Source organism: Gymnoscopelus microlampas (genome assembly GCF_963454915.1).
Source record: "Gymnoscopelus microlampas genome assembly, chromosome: 19".
In the NCBI taxonomy this organism is placed as follows: domain Eukaryota; kingdom Metazoa; phylum Chordata; class Actinopteri; order Myctophiformes; family Myctophidae; genus Gymnoscopelus; species Gymnoscopelus microlampas.
Window position 1 is genome coordinate 44905207 of NC_139956.1, and position 18173 is coordinate 44923379.

At 40.8% G+C, this 18173-nt stretch overlaps 1 protein-coding gene across 1 annotated transcript in view; it reads left to right on the forward strand.

Moving 5' to 3' along the window:
* Positions 1 to 7153, forward strand: part of LOC311034540 (uncharacterized protein) — a gene marked incomplete at its 3' end in the record, with an annotated part of 71042 nt that extends 63889 nt beyond the window's left edge. Inside the window, exon 4 of the mRNA XM_084042419.1 lies at positions 6490 to 7153. Coding sequence (XP_083898545.1) covers positions 6490 to 7153 — 664 coding nt within the window. The remainder of the gene's footprint in view (positions 1 to 6489) is intronic.
* Between the last annotated feature and the right edge of the window lie 11020 nt (positions 7154 to 18173).

Genomic DNA, 18173 nt, shown 5'->3' on the forward strand with positions numbered 1-18173 from the left:
AACTATACTGGAACCCTACTCTACACTATAAAAGCCTCAGTGTTTATTTAACTGAGAGTGCTCACCGGGCGCTGTACTCACTGCTCCTAATATAGTTTTAGGATTGGTAAATGAATTATGTGCAAACATCTAGTGAAAATGTATTATTATGTATTATTATTATTATCATTTCATTAAATGTAAACTAAATGGACGCTTGAGGCCCGAGGGTCCATTTGGTTCCATTTGTACACTCTGAGTACCGGTAAGGGTTAATTTGGACCACTGGTAGTCCCTGGACCGTTCAGACTTTCTGTATGATCAAATATTATTAATATAATTTAAATATAATTATACAATTTTGCATTTCACCAAACACATTTTTCAAAAGGTTAGTTCATGTAAACCATGTAAAAATGTTGAGAAGGTCATATTCTACAGCTAGTAAATATATGTTAAAATATTACTGTACCAAACTGGAGAAATATCAATTCAAAGTCACCTACAAGAACTCATATTAGGCTACTTAGACAAATTCTCTGAACTTAGAGCTTTCACCAGACAACTTCATTAATTGATGTGTTTACCAGTTCAATGGGAATCACTTAACAATGTTCTACTATACCTCTGATAACATTTTTGTAATATGAAATATAAAGTGAACAAATCACACGTGCATTTCAGGACTCTTGAATCTGTAGGGCTTCAAGGGTGGTGAAACATAGGTGCCACGTGTACTTTGACTTTTCTTTTTCCATTGTTCCTGGTCAACCCGGTAGCTCTTGAATATTGAAAAGGTTCATGTAAAGTTCATAAATCTTATCAAGTAGGCCACATCTACGTATATTTTTTCATTTATCTGTTATGTTTCTCTGTGTGAATTGACTTGACAGTCTGACTGACTGCATATACATGTATAGACAGAACTACTGACGGGCTGTGTGTGTATATAGACTGATTGGTTGGTTGTGCAAGTATCACTGATTCATTTTATAGACCGACTGACTACATCTACAGACTTACTGACTGACTGACTGACTATACATATAGACTGACTGACTCTTCTGTATATGACAGATTACTTTTCAACCACTTTTCTGGTGCGCTCTGTGTCGCTGTATTCAAACAGCTAGGCATTGTGCATTTTATGGTATTGCTGCAATGCACAAAGTTATCTAGCTTTGTGAGCCTTCGCCTACAGAACCGTGGAGAGGATGACTATAGGGTGACTGAGTACTGAGAAACACTATACAATTAAAATTCACAATGTAGGTCAACAATCACCTGGCATCTGTCTACATCTATACACTTCGGATATAGGCTTTATCATAGAGAAAGGTTTTTAATCTAGTCTTAAATATACAGAGTGTGTCTGCTTCATGGACTGAGACTGGGAGAAGGTTCCACAGCTGAGGTGCCTGAAACCTAAATGCTTTGCCTCCTTTTCTAACCCTTTTGGGGTTTTCCTGGAGCCGTTTTTTTTCATACTGTGGACGCAATGGTGTTCTGGCTGGTTTATAGGGCTCGATGAGTTCTTTGAGATACACTGGTGGCTGTCCGTTGAGAGCCTTGTACGTGAGAAGGAGAACCTGTAGAATTCTGTATTTAACCGGGAGCCAGTGCAAAGAGGCCAGTGAAGGAGTGATATGATCTCTTCTTCTGGTTCCTGTCAGTATGCGCGTAGCAGTATTCTGGACTAGCTGCAGGCTATTTAGGGACTTACTTGGGCAGCCTGATAATAAAGCGTTGCAATAGTCCAGCCTAGAAGTAATAAATGCGTGAACACGTTTTTCTGCATCATTTTGAGACAGAATGTGCCTAACTTTTGCAATCTTACGCAGGTGAAAAAAGGCAGTTATTGAAATTTGTTTTATGTGGGACTGAAAGATTCTTTACAGTGGCCCTGGAGGTCAAGGTAATGCCATCTAGGGTAAAATTCTCATCGGCTAATTTATCTCTAAGGTGCTTAGGGCCAAGTACAATAACTTCAGTTTTGTCCGAGTTGAGGAGTAGGTAATTACGGGTCATCCAACTCTTGATGTCTATAAGACATGTTTGAAGTTTAGCCAGTTGATCTGTTTCATCTGGTTTCATCAATACGTATAATTGTGATCATCTGCATAACAGTGGAAATGTATAGAGTGTTTCCTAATGATCTCACCCAAAGGAAGCATAGAGTAAATAGTATTGGTCCAAGTACAGAGTAGAGATGCGCCGATACCGTATCGGTATCGGGTTCCGATATGACTTAATTCACAAACACAAAACAAACCTTTAACTCAATAAACAGAATATATCACACAGAAAACATCAGTTCAATAATTTGTCCTATCCCAAACCCAAAATCCCGTCCACACTCCACAGTTTCCAAAATACCAGTTAACGTCAGTTCCACAGTCAATATTCTGTCAGTTTAAATGGTTAACTCTGTTTAAATAAGAAAACCCAAGTTAAATAACCCACAGCCTTTACCGTAGTGAGGCAAAAGTGTATTGTGAGTGAGATGGCATGGCCACGCAGCCCAAGGAATCCACTCTGTGTCTTCCAAGCGACCGGCAAATGGTTTGTTTGCAAAACGGCTTGATCCTCTGCAACAGCGAGCCTCTGGGTGAATTTTACTCCTGGATTAACTTGCTAGAAGTCCTTCAGGGTGTTGCATAGATCGCGGAGTTTCGCTCGCGCTATGAGCTACCACTCTCGTCTCCACTACTATAACAGGATACAGAGACACGCCATGTTTGATTCAGTCCATTCTTAAAAGGTAGGTGAGCGTAACGTGGATGCAGGGGGTGTGTCGGGGACTTGACGTTGAGAATGCAGATCTGCTGGTTGCTGAATGAAAACTTATGTTTTATTCTCTTGGTGCTTTCCACAGACAACCACAGGGACAGAGGTGTACCCTATCAAGAGAGATGGCCTCCAAAAGATCATTAATATGGTCAGAGGAACAGCGAGAGATGAACCAGGGCCATGGACTGTTTGATGCAATGCTGCAACCTATAGTAAAGTTGTACAGGCTAGGTATGTACTGTTTTATTCACAGGTAGTTAAAACTTAGAGTAAGCTTCTTATAACAAAGAAATAACATGTCTCTTTTCCTCTTTAATGATTTTAGAACACTTAGTTAAGCGATTAACACATGCTGCTGGAAAAAACATCAAGTTACAGCTAAATAATGAAGAGAGTTGTAGTGTTACCTTGCGTTGATTTTGAACTTCACATGTCCAATAAAATTGATACAAAACAGGGGGCACGGTGGCGCAGTCGGTAGCGCTGTCGCCTCACAGCTAGAAGGTCCTGGGTTCGATTCCCGCAGGGGACGCTGTGGGCGCTGGGGGCGTGTTCTCCTCCGCGTCATCAGTGCCCACACCCTAGGTGGGGTTGGCGAAAGGGCCTTTCTGTGTGGAGTTTGCATGTTCTCCCCCTGTCTCCTAGGGTAGGTACCCTCACAAAAAACATGCAATAATCCTGGTCACTGCACTGCGTCCCCCTGGCCAGCCGGGGCGCCTGATGGAGGGGAAGAGAACTGGTTGGAATAACGTGTTCCTTCCACGCGCTACGTCCAACCAGGGAAACTCTCCCCTGTCAGGTGATAAGAAGGTCAGTTGGCTCTCATGCATTGAAGGAGCCCTGGCCTCCCTAGGTTGGCAGAGGGAGGATTACACGCTTAGGCGGATTACACGCTTACACGCTTAGGCATTGGCACTGGGTGAAAAAATAGGGGTTACAAAATCGTGGGATAAAAATGTAGAGAAAAAAAAAAAGTTGCGCACAAAATGAGGTAAAATCCTCGTCTTCACACCTTACTCTGCAATCTCTGCCTCTCTCTCCCCCTGACTGTCTCGCTTCTCGCTGGCTGCCTTTAATTTATACTTAGATCTACAAACCCACAACACATAGCATCTGTGTTGCATTCTGGGCTTGCATATCTGCTATGTTCAGTGCGTAACACCGTCCTGTGGCAAAGTACAAATCAGGCTTTTGTCTGCCTCTGTGTCTGTCTGATTTATGACTCAAATAGGTAACCGTTCACAACGCGCTAGATCTCGATGTATTCTGAGTGTCAGTGAGTTTGTAGATCAAATGGCTATTCAGTGCCTAACACCAGTAGGGATGGAGCTCGTTAATTTTGTATTGATAATGAGCACCTTATCGATCCTGCTTAATGAGCCTAGCTTTTATCGAGCCCACTATTGATCTTTTTCTATTAATTTGTGGAAAGACGTGAGACGACAAATTCTGAACAGAACCGGTATCTTTTTTTATTGGCCACTTGTGACTGTTTTTGTCTGACCACCATCTAAAATTAAATGAAGATGACTAAAGTAAAACATATTTTTGCCTATCATTAAGTATTAGGGATAAGTGATAGTGTTAAATGGCTTTATATTATGAATAGTATGCCTACTGTAATAATTACTATAAAATCTCCATGTCTCTTCAGCTCTTTATATACATTTATACACATTATCTTTTCTATTCTTTTGTCTTTGTTTTACCCAAAATATATCACTTGCACAACATTTTACTATGGTCTTCAAATACAGTACTTTTGTAACAGAAGGCTAGTGACATGTTACTTTTGGAAAATAATATTGAAGAAACTGTTAACTGGTTAATGTGTGTACTGCTACTTTAAAAGCTTAATTTATACTTCATCGTACAACAGTGTCACGCACCAAACATAGCCGATTGCCAAGCTCACACGCGTCTGTTCGCACCACGTAGTGAGCTTGTAGATCTGCCATTTTCGCAAACGATAGACTGAGAAGACGCACATTGAATGTGTCACGCTTAGGCGACACTAGTCATTCATTCGCATGCAGGGAGATTTTAGAGTTTCCTAAACAGATTATTATCATTTGGATTAGTAAAATTGTCAACGGAGACAGAGGACGAGTGAAACTTTTGAGCGTTTCACTCGTAACGGCCGTTGTTCCACCGCACATGTAAACACAACGACGCAACCACCCGTACAAATGGAACTAAATGGACCCTTACGGCCCCCTTAAAGAAGCAATGTATCCAATAGTGAGCCAATACAATTCCTCGTCCTTGTTTCCCCTGGGCAGCATTGGTTAGCAGGGATCAATACACTTTTAGACCGACATCATGTCGGTCTAAAAGTAGCCTCTCCATTAAACACGTAATCATCGGCAGTCACTGTCAGTAACACATAATGCAACCTGATTTTGAACAAGACACATACAGTACATACATTCATATAGACCTGCACACAAATACAGTAAGTTAATAAAAATGAAAGTTCATCTATTATAAGTCACCCTTCTCCTCCTGTTACACACTTTTATAAAGATATTCTGAAAATATGACGAAAAAATAAATTAAATTAAAGCACCATTCTCATAATCTATTAGGTTTAGATCAGGGGTTTGGACTTTTTTAAACAGTATTTCTCTCAGATCATGATGCAAAGGACAAAATAAAATACAATGGATTTCATTCTCCACCTCATTCAGATCACAGTATTTACATATTTTATCCTCAGCTACGCCCCTATATCTTCCTGTTTCGATATGTAGTGTCAGAATGCCACATCTTATCTGCGCATAAAGTGACCTCTGACTTTTAGTCAAATTATACAATACATATTTTTCACATTTATAATCTTTTTTTAACCGGACAATTTGTTCTTAATTTTGGCTTTTGCCAAATGTCTTCTGCCCAAGCTTTTGCCCCCAAAAAAACATTTTGCACGTATTCTGTTTTTAAGCTCCTCCACATTCACAGTTATTCTTTGGAAATAATATTCATCCAGACCACATTCCCGTAATAAATCAAAGATTTCAGAGACCCATTTATACTCGCCCCACCCGTCGATGTGATGCGATGGTTAATAAAAGAAAACCTTTTTACCATGATTTGATTGGTTCTTGCCACAGACAGAAATTGTGATCCCCAAAATGAACTAATTGTACTTAACAGATGAAAAACTAGCCATAGATTTTTACCAGCTTGCGAGCTGGTCTAAGAAGAGACTGACCACTAGTCAACAGATTCTCAACAGATTCTCGACATGTTTTCGATCATTGGCTGTGCTTTAAGCCTTTAAGCTTTCCCATACTCTGAACGGGCGGTCTCGTCCTCCCAAGCTATGGCCTAGCAGTGTTGCCAGATTCTGCGAGAGAAATATGCAACAGGTCTAAGCCAATGGGGAGCCACTAGCAGTGTTGCCAGATTCTGCGAGACAAATCAGCAAGCTGGTATACATGACTGTGTGTCATGTCTTGTTTTTTTTTTTAGATAACTCATAATGAAAATTGAATGATGAACAGTTGAACCGTAATCAAATTGTGAGGCCAATTAAGAAAGACAACTGAAATACCTTTACAGAAATTAGTGTGAGATGCTTTTAATATTAGACCATTATCATTTGGTAATACGACACAACTTGCATGTTATTTCAAAAATATTTTATGGTTTCCCTTTCCCCTCTTTCTCCAATCCAGATATATTTAAACCCTACGACTGTGACCAGTGTGGGACAAGGTTCAAACAGATCGTTGCTCTCAAACGTCACCAGAGAATTCATCATACAAAAGAGAAGCCCTACCACTGTGACCAGTGTGGGAAAACATTCAGCCAAAACAGTCATCTCAAATGTCACCAGAGAATTCATACAGGAGAGAAGCCCTACCACTGTGATCAGTGTGGGAAAACATTCAGCCAAAACAGTAATCTCAAACTTCATCAGAGAAGTCATACAGGAGAGAAGCCTTACCACTGTGACCAGTGTGGGAAAACATTCAGCCAAAACTTTGTTCTCAAACAGCACCAGAGAATTCATACAGGAGAGAAGCCTTACCACTGTGACCAGTGTGGGAAAACATTCAGCCAAAACGGTCTTCTCAAACGGCACCAGAGAATTCATACAGGAGAGAAGCCCTACCACTGTAACCAGTGTGGGAAATGGTTCAGCACCAGCAGTACTCTCAAACAGCACCAAAGAATTCATACAGGTGAGAAGCCCTACCACTGTCACCAGTGTGGAGAACGGTTCAGCCAGAGCAGTAGTCTCAAAATTCACCAGAGAATTCATACAGGTGAGAAACCCTACCACTGTGACCAGTGTGGGAAAGCATACGGAGAACGGAGGACCTTACATAATCACATCCAAACAATTCACACTGAATTGAATTCTTTCAGCTGCTAATAGTGCGAGAAGGGTTTTAAGGATTTGCTGTTGGTTTGAGAGCTTTGGCAATATTGCAATTTTGTATTGGTTTATTTCATGGACATAGTCTTTTATGTGTACACTGTGCAGGAGGTGTTTGTTTCTACCCAGAACTCCTTGTCAAGAAGACACATTTAGTAGTTACACTTCCTCCCTTTGAAAGCTTTAAGTGTAAATAGATTTATTTTGCCTAAAAATAATTATTGCATTATCTAAAAAGAATATTGCATTGTCTAAATATGAATATGTCTGCACTTGGGTGGCACACTGGTAAAGTGGGTTTTAATCCAACGTTGTGCATCCGGCTTTGTCAAGCGTATACAAACACAATTGGCCAGTTTTCGGGTGAAGGGTGATATTTCGTCACTGCAAGTACTCCTACGGTCTGCGGCGGCACCTGTCAGCAGGGAGTCTTGGGCGGGAGGAATAGGATGAAGGCTCTACAGAACCCTCCTGGTGGGGGCTCCTCACTGGCAGGTGAGTCAGTAGGATACAACAACAGTGACAACAAACACATGTGTGTAGGGAGGAATCAATTGGCATAATGACTAAATTGGGGATAAAAGGGGCAAAAAAGCACCATGCATTGTCTAAATATGAATATTGCATTATATCTTTATGGACATTTGATTCATTATAGTTGTATTCAGTCAGTTATGTTTATTGTGAGGTGTATTTTCTTTTTTGTGTGTTCATGACTTTTACTCTACTGTTATGTTCATATCATATGCATAATGAGTGAGTTCTTGTTTATTTTATGTCTTTATGTATTAACAATTTGACGGTGGATTGAGGCTGATATAAGAATGTTGTGATTGAGCCAAATAAATCCATCAGTAGATGAAGAACAAGTGTGTTGTGTTTTGCCTGGAGGCAGTGATAATGACTGTCTCTGTTGATGAGCTCTGTGCTTATGTTTGTTGAAGCTCTTCAGGACAACACTGTAATGCAGTGCTTTTCATACTTTGTGTCCAAGGCACACCAATGGGCAAGTCAAGATCTTAACACACACCTGTATTCACAGCTAAAATAACTGCTCGAGCTTGTACAGTAGATCGGCTATTTATTTTTTAAATTCTGAAAACAAAAGCAAATTAATAATTACACATTTCTGCTTATGACATGCCCGAAATAGGGTATATATATATGTATGTTGTATTATATTGAATTTGCTCTTTTGTTGTAATATAATGGTGCGGATTGGAGTAACATGAGCCTGGAAACCCCTGAAGTGGTCCCTGGGGTCCACACATCCCTGGTTTGTATTCTCATGGTAGACCCCTGAACAATGTTTTGTACCAAGTTTGGTGCGGATCAGAGCAACGGTGCGCCTCGCAAGTCCAGATATTATGTTTGTGACGCCCAACGGTCCACTGTCGACCCACCCTCTAAGCAATTAATATAAGATAATACAATAATAATATTGATAATATAAATTCTTCATGGTATGGCACTGGTAAAGTTCCCAAACTTTTTAGCTCAATACCCAAAAGAGAAATAAGACTTTGGCCCGGGACCCAAACTAGTGAAAATACATTGCGACCTTGTGGATCTGCTATTTTAACTATTTCTTAAACTTTTTTTGTTTTCTTTTATTTATGGAAATATTTGTTTTTATTGCTATTTTGCTTATTACATCTTTTGATTTTATATATATATGTATATATGTATGTATGTATGTATGTATGTATGTATGTATGTATGTATGTATGTATGTATATATATATTGGAGAACCAGGAGGATTGAAGACAGAGCGCTCGTTTTTAGGCGCGGGGCTTCGGCGCGAGGCGGTGCTTTTCGAGAGGCGGGGCTTTGATTACGACGACAACAACAACATAGAAACCAGGAAGCTACACCAGGGGAACGCTGAGGAGCACTGAAAATAAAATGGATAATATGAGAGAAATATTCTATGACAGGTTGGATAATGAAGCGGTTGGCCAAACTGAGCAGAGCAACGCTGTCTTTTTAACTCGCGAGACGGAGAAAGACATTATCGATACGCTCGAGAGACCGCAGAAAACATGCCCGAAGGACTATAGGTTGAGAAAAAAAATACCATTTCATTTACTTTGGCGGCACAAAGAAGATAGCCAGGCAAGGTGTGGACACTGTACTTGTGGCCAAAGAGGACTTATTTGACAGAATACACGAAGCCCACATCAGAACTGGACACAGTGGTCGTGACATTCTGCACAAAGAGCTGCGTCGGTCATTCTACAATGTCACCCTGAGGAGTGTCAGTGTTTATTTGCGATTGTGTGAGGCATGTCAACTAAAACAAAAAAAAATGTAAAAGGGTGTTGTGGTCAAGCCTAGCATTTCCAACTACATGAACTCGCGCTGTCAGGTGGATTTAATAGACATGCAGAGCAATGCTGACCGGGAGTACCGTTTCATCATGGTCTATCAGGATCATCTGACCAAGTTTGTCTGTCTCCGACCTCTGAAAACAAAGCGAGCAGAAGAGGTGGCCGACCATTTACTTCACATCTTGGGTGGTTAGGCCCTAACTGGGACAAGTGAGATTCCTTACACAAACATAAAACTACGTTTTAGCAATTCATAGGGCCCCAACTCAACCAAAAATCAGGGCTGGTCTATTTATTACATATATATATTAATGAATAATGTATTATTAAAATGTGACCCTTTTAAAGATGTAGTTAGGTTTGTTATTAATACCACCAGCCAACTGGACAATAAATTAAGTCAACAAGAACAGATGAGGGTAATTGAGTTTTATCCTCTAATCTGTTATATAATACACTTTTAAACTCTGGGTCCTTTATAAAAACATCTGGGAACTTTTAGGACTACTAGCAGTGCACTTAAAGTTATTATACGGGTACACATATAACTATGGTACATGTCATAGAGAATAGTAGCAGAATAGTAGCGGTACACATGCTTGAGTTATGCTTCGTCATACAACAATGGTGCACTGCGAATATAGCCGATCTACAAACCCACAACATTGTAATTCTATGGACTTGTAGATCATCATCGGCTTGCCCCGGAAATGATTATAACCGGAAGTTAGGAGCACTGGTAGTTAGCCGTATATTTTGATTACGGAGGTAAATATGTCGTTTTATTACAGGAAAAAAAAAAAACGGAATGTCTTGTGGTGATATCGCCGCTGCATTATGTACACAGTTTGGAACAGCACTGGGTTTTTGCGACAGGAATGTGCGGAGGTGGTGTGCTGAGCAAGGGCTTGTGAGGGAGTACATTCCGGATAACCAACTTGAACTTGCAGTTGCTGAAGATGTGGTGAGGTAGTGTGAGGTAGTTTTTTTTATAAATTATTATTATTATTATAAACCGTACATGATTACCCCTTTTTTCACCGCAGTGGACATATACAGCTCCTTCTAAAAAAAATGAATATCATGTTTCTTTTCCGTAATATAATTTCAAATGTGAAACTTTTGGGGTTTTTATCTTGATGATCACGTTATACAGCTCATGAACATAAAAAATCCATATCTCAGAACATTAGATTATTATATAAGACCAATCAAAAAAGGATTTCTAATACACAAATGTCAACCATCTGAAAAGATCTGAAATGTCAATTTATGCACTCAATACTTGGTCTCGGATACTTCTGAACAAATGACTTCATCAATTTTGAGTGGCATGGAGGTGATCAGCCTGTGGCACTGCTGAGGTGTTATGGAAGCCCAGGGTTGCTTTGATAGTGCTTATCTGTATTGTTGGGTCTGGTGTCTCTCATCTTCCTCTTGACAATACTCCATAGATTCTCTATGGGTTTCAGGTCAGGCCAGTTGGCTGGTCAATAAAGCACAGTAATACCTTCTAATAAGCTTCTGAAGGCAGAGTGGGCAAAATGTTGTATTCATCAACCCTACCATATTGCAAGACACAGGTGATGTGAAACCTGTGATGTGACAATAAAGTTGATTCTGAGTATGATGTAGGGATTATCAAGTTTGTATAATAATGTTATTCTTACATTTTAGGGTGCCCGAAATCTGAACCGTATACCATATCATGCAGAATATATGGGTCACAAGCTGCATGTTGATCAAAATGAGAAGCTTGTTATGTTTGGAGTGACCCATGTAATGGCTATCGATGGTTTCAGCAAGAAGGTTGTCGGTCACTCCACCATGCCAATAAAGAACAACGTAGTCATCTATGAGGAAGTGTACAGGTAAAATAACTTTATTAGTGCCTTGCTAGTAGTAATGGTAATAAAGTCTTAGTGTATTGTGGAGTTAACACACACACACACACACACACACACACACACACACACACACACACACACACACACACACACACACACTGACTGTGTGTGTGTGTGTGTGTGTGTGTGTGTGTGTGTGTGTGTGTGTGTGTGTGTGTGTGTGTGTGTGTGTGTGTGTGTGTGTGTGTGTGTGTGTGTGTGTGTAGAGGTTAAACTAACTTAGATTTGTAATTATTTGAAAATAATTTACAACACACTTCATTTTATGAAAAACAAATGTAACTTTTAATGATCTTTTAAACATTGAATAAATCATACCATCTATTTTCCAGTTGTTATTGTTACTCTTTGTTGTTCCAATTTTGACAATATAGATTTGTTATTGTCACTTTGGTGATCTATGATTTCAACTAACGCTGTATGTTTAAAAGTTATACTGTATGTTTGTGATTATCCTCAGGCCTGCTGTGCTTTCCTGGGGCCTTTGGGACCAGGTCAGAGTTCAAGGTTGTACTTTATTGTTCCATCTTGTGTACAGGTACATGAAAGTAAAACTTATTTTGGTTCTGCTTCCTCAGGTCAGAGTTGACTGTGGAAAATAATTTTATCTGACATTATTCATCCAGGAAAAGCTGTCCGAACACAGACGCAATCGTCAGAGGCAGCCCTACCTTCAAACATCCTCTACAAAGGTAGTTAATCAATAACAACTAAATCAATGTGCATTTCTAATGAGGGCAGACTGACTGACACTATTCTTAAAACCTGCACAGAACCATGTGATAGAGGCAATGTGGTCTGAGGTGAATGCCAGAGTCAACTACCCTTTAAAGACAGCTTTGATACAGCTGCAGGACCAGGAAGAGGTGGACATGGAGGACAACACATCAAAGTGCTGTGTGTCAAACCTCACGTGCCAGATGGCCAGCATTGGCATCAAAAATGTCATAGAGGCGTGGAATGCACACCGGATCCCAGGTTTGGTTCATTGAATTTTAAATCTGCATTATGATCATGACTTCTTTAAATTGGTTCTTAAAATTCTAGATTTTAACATAACTGAATCCAGTACTGACTGAAACATTACAGTGGAGGGACATGATTTGTCAAGCTAAACCCATTCAGACCGGGGTAACCTGTTAAACTCTTAATCCCCATTTATTCTTCACCATATTGACAGAGTTGGATGCCTGAGCGTGTCTCGAATGAGAAGCGCTTGTATATCTGCTATTTTCCAGCATGTGACGTGGCACATGCTGAAGTATAAACAATGCTTTGAAGGTGTTTTTAAAATCATCCTTAGGTCTGAATGGATTAATGTAACTAGCTAACACATGTTTGACTTATCACACTACATTTTCTGTGAACGAAAGGGAATACCAAATCAACTGGCTCAAGAGGGGTGTCGTGCCAAAGTTCCAGGAGACCTTCTGCCTGTTGGTGACATTGCAGCTGACCTGTATCAGCAGGAAGTGGGGTCATCCAATTTTTGGATGTGATCCATTCCGCTCTGAAGAAGCCCAACAATGGAATGAAAGAGAGTTTGGTTCACAGTTTGACTTGTTATCTCTATACCAAAATGTGGTTCACCATAACCAAGCATGATAAACCCTATGACCATAACTATGACCATAACTATGACCCTTTTAAAGATGCAGTTAGGTTTCTTATTGATATCACCAGAACAAGTGTTACATAGAGACCTGTAATTATCAATGAAGATGCAGTATACTTTCAAAAAGTAACATTTATTGTCTCCGCCAGGCCGAAAGGCATGGCGAGAGAGTATGTTTTACCCCCTGTCCGTCCGTCCGTCTGTCCGTCCGTCTGTGGACAGCTAATCTCCCGCACCGTTGGCTTGATCGCAGCGAAACTGTGCACACACACTCCCTTGATGCCAATTCAGAACCTCTGCCCCAATTTCTTCACATGGCCCCGTTATAGCGCCACCAGGAGGCCGCTTTTTGCAAAACATATTTTTTCACCGTACTCCTACATATTTTGTCCAAACATCACGCAAATCGGTACACAGTATCTCTATAGTCATTAAACGAAACAGGTCTTTCAGATCTTTCATATTCCATACCTGATTGGCTAAAAATGGCTTCCAAAGTTTGCAGGACTGCTCCGTTTTAAACAAAATGCCTCAAATTATGAACACAGAATGTAATTTCCGTGAAACTTTGCACGCACATTCCCACTATGCCGAGGAAGAAATTCCATTTGAGATTTTTCTAATCAGCCTCATGGTGGCACTATAACAGGCCGATTCGTGTTTTTACCTATAAACTGCACCAATCTGTGTAAAACATGTATATGCACTCCCTAGAGGTCAAGGAAAAACCTTTGCCCTGCATTTTTCACATCTACCTTTTATAGCGCCACCAGGAGGCCGACTTATGTAAAACATATTTATTTACATTACTCCTTCAGATTTTATCCAAATTTCACGCACATCGGTACACATGATGTCATATTCCATCCCGATTGGCTAAGATTCACATCTAAAGTTTGCAGGAGTGGCCCGTTTAGAACAAAATGCCGCAAATCATGAATGCAGCGTCCGATTGCGGTCAAACTTTGCACGCACATTCACACTATGTTGAGAAACAAATGCTACCATTTTAACATTGGCCTGTTATAGCGCCACCAGCTAATTTAGCACAAAAAAAATTGGGACAAAATTAAAATCCTCAAATCATGAATGCAGTGTCCGATTGCCTTGCAAGACCTAAGAAGAAATGGTACCCTTTTTACATTGGCCTATTATAGCGCCACCAGGAGGCCACAATAACCTACCTGACCTGGCGGAGACCTGTGCTCCGAGGAGCACTTTTCCTAGTTACAAATTAAACTGTAAAATATTTCACAGTCAAATGTGAAATGTTAGGAACAATGTTTGCAATAAACAAAAAAAATCTTCAGTCTTTCTAGATTATTTTCATGTGACCAGCAACTCAAGAATGCAAGAAGTTAAGCATCACTACCAAAGTGTCAAGTCTCAGATGTCATGCACCAGATAATGCTCTGAATGAAAAACAAAAATAATCACATTCAAATAAGACCACTTCAACCCTAGCTTAATATTGTTCAAGTGATCTAGAAAGTGCTTTAGGTAAACATTTTCTACTGGAAACATGTTTTCTCTCAAACACAAAAATTTAACAGGGGTACACTAACCATCAACTAAAAGGAATCTTGGCATAAAGAAGCTTGGATGTGAACCTTCCCCTTTCAGAATGGGTTAATGGAACAATGACAAGTTACTCATCCGTTTCCTTGAGTCCTTGAGAGAAGACAAAGCATCATTGAGACCCTCAACTTGGTGTACATTGGAGTGAAAATCTACTGTGTTGCATTTCAGACACCGATCTGCATTTAACTGCCACTGTCGCACACAGGTTCGGCATCCAACCAGATATTCGCAGCATGTGGAAAACATGTCAAGTCAAGTCAATTTTATTTATAAAGCACATTTAAAAACAACCAAAGGCCGACCAAAGTGCTGTACATCAGGGTTAAAAACCACACAAAAAGCATCAAATACATACACATACAACTGCAAGCAAAAATACACTACAAAAACAAAACAAGAAGATCAACAATATATGCAAAAAAAGAAATAATACAAAAATCATAGCAAAAAGGCAAGTAGCTAAGGGAGCATAAAGGAAAAATCACACCCTGTGTGAAGGAAGCGGGGCTTAACTCATTTCAGTTCGTCCGTATTGGTGGTCTGAGTCCACTTACCAAATGTGGACTTGGTGGCATGCTGCAAACTGGAGTTATAGCTGTTTAAAATCCCATGCTCATCCCATGCTCATACGGGCGGACGGACATAACATACGCTGGGGGTCCCTGGACCCCTCTTTGATAACTGCATCAATTCATGCTCGTCCCTATTGGTGGTCTAAGTCCACATACCAAATGTGGACTTGGTGGCATGCTGCAAACTGGAGTTAGAGCTGTTTAAAATCCCGTGCTCATTCCGTGCTCATACGGGCGGACGGACATAACATACGCTGGGGGTCCCTGGACCCCTCTTTGATAACTTCATCAATTCATGCTCGTCCCTATTGGTGGTCTAAGTCCACATACCAAATTTGGACTTGGTGGCATGCTGCAAACTGGAGTTAAAGCTGTTTAAAATCCTGTGCTGTTTAAAATCCCGTGCTCATCCCGTGCTCATACGGGCGGACGGACAGAACATACGCTGTGGGTCCCTGGACCCCTCTTTGATAACTTCATCAATTCATGCTCGTCCCTATTGGTGGTCTAAGTCCACATACCAAATTTTGACTTGTTGGCATGCTGCAAACTGGAGTTATAGCTGTTTAAAATCCAGACATAACACACGCTGGGGGTCCCTGGACCCCTCTTTGATAACCAGTGGCACGTGTGGCCAATGAGAGGAGAGATGGCATAGGCAATCTCCAAGTCCGTGTGTGTGCGTGTGTTTGTATGTGTTGTTTCTTTGCCGTGCTCATCCCGTGCTCATAACATACGGACAAAGTCGCACGTAGACAGGTGTCCAACAGTTTCTCCATGGCAGGGGGTACTACTTAAAAGGCCTGGGAGAACATGTGTGTGTTTTTAATCTGGTTTTAAAAATGTCCAACGAGGGTGCAGCCCTGATAGGTGGCGGTAGGCTGTTCCACAGTTTTGGGGCAGCAGCCGAAAACGCACGTCACCTTTTGACCTCAGGCGGGTGTGTGGGACCTTGAGGAGCCCTTGATCCGCTGATCTAAGTGGCCTAATGTTATCGGGGGGAGGAAGCATCATGCATATCGTCGGTGTCCAGCCGGGAACAGCTAACTCCATTTTCAGGTTTTTTTTTTTTTTTTCATAAATCGACGCTATTGAACACCCTTCACATCTGTGTAAAAAATCTAAACATTTGAACCAATGAAAAGTATTAAAAAGCGCCTCAGACGAAAACTCCCAACTCCATTGGATCCTCAAACTGTCCGTCAAAAACAAACAACTCCCCCCTCTCCCCTACACAGTGCTACAGCACAGCATTAGCAGTGCGCGGTGCGCAGTGAACGAGGAGGAACAACACGTAAACAGACTCCCCGTAGTCTGTTAAAAACTATGCACTGTACCTGTTTATCAAACTTAGCACTGACGCTAATGTTATGAAAACAAGTAATTATATTTCTAAAATCTATGAAGTGTTTAATGAGGAGAGCATTGTGACAAGAAGAAAGACGTTCATAGCATTTCTGTCGCGCTAGTGTTCTACTACCTCTTAGCAGAAGTTATTGTAATATTTAAAGTCCTGTTTATTGTTGTAGGCCTATATAATAAGTGTCATGAAGCATCAGGGCATTCATTCACACGTTGTTGTGATGCATTGTGAGCTTGGAGATCCATTGTTAGCTTTTGGGAATCTGTACCCTTTTGAAACCTCTCTCAGCAGCGAGTGGAGCTACTGTGTGTTGTTTGGACACCTAACTCCATTTCAGCTTGATTTCTGCTCGTCTGAAACTTCTAACTCCACTCGCGCTGGGTAAAGTGTTGATTTACCCGCGATTTGGGTAAAGTGTTGATAATATAATGACACATGCAAGTATCTCACAATATATACAGTCACTATACCAACTTTGACGAGGTAGTATTGCTTTGTTTTAAAAATATAAGGTTTTCTTCATTTTCTGAAAAACGTATATTTTGTTTTTTCGTTTCCTGAACAATGAGCGTTTTGGAGTTAGCAGTTTCTGGCTGGACAGCAGAGATATGTAGGGCGGTGCCAACCCCTGGTGGGCTTTATAGGCGAATAATACATTTTTGAAATCAACTCTATATTTGACTGGAAGCCAGTGGAGGGACGCCAGAATGGAAGTGATGTGATCCCACCTTCTGGTGCCAGTCAAGAGCCTTGCAGCCGCATTCTGGACGAGCTGCAGTCTAGAGAGGGAGGTATTTGAGACTCCTGCGTACAATGAGTTGCAGTAATAAGCGGGAGGAGATGAGGGCATGAATTACTTTTTCCAGGTCGGGGGTTGATAAGAAGGTTTTTATTTTGCTGATGTGTCTTAGTTGGAAGAAGGCACCTTTAACAACGGAATTGATTTGCTTGTCAAATTTGAGGTCAGAGTCCGGGATTACACCCAAGTCAGTGGGCCAAAGGGAGGTGGTGATGATATTTGTTTTGTGAGGGGAGCCAAAGATGGGCACTTCCATTGTAGCTGCAAGGTTTAAAACAAAGAATACATTGATGCATTAAACATTTAATGATAACTTTAATCATTAAGAAAAAAGTCTGTTTTGTAGCCTGGCATTGGCCAGACTGATAACGTGGTTTCACTCTCACATTCCTCCCCGGTATCAGTCTGGACTTCGGCCCATAGGGAGTGAGTATGAGAAATCAGAAAATGATCGGGCCATGAAAAGCATCAAAATCATTTTCTGATATCTCATCCTTGCTCCCTATGGGCCGAAGTCCAGACTGATACCAGGGAGGAACGCGAGAGTGAATCTACATTATCAGTCTGGCCAATGCCAGGCTACTGTATATGTTTTGTACTACACAAGTACATGTACCTACTGTTACATATCGTATGTCACGGGGCAACCCGTGCCCTATATACACATACACACATCTGACTGCATTGAAAGTTATGGAAGGACTAATGGTTTTAAACTTGTGTATTGATAATGAAATGTTCACTGATTGTTTGCTGGTTGTCTCTCCTACACTGCTGGTGGCAATCCCCTTGATTGGGAAGGTGCCAAGTGCTGTGGAGGAGGGGTGTTTCATATGCTTTAGGAGTATT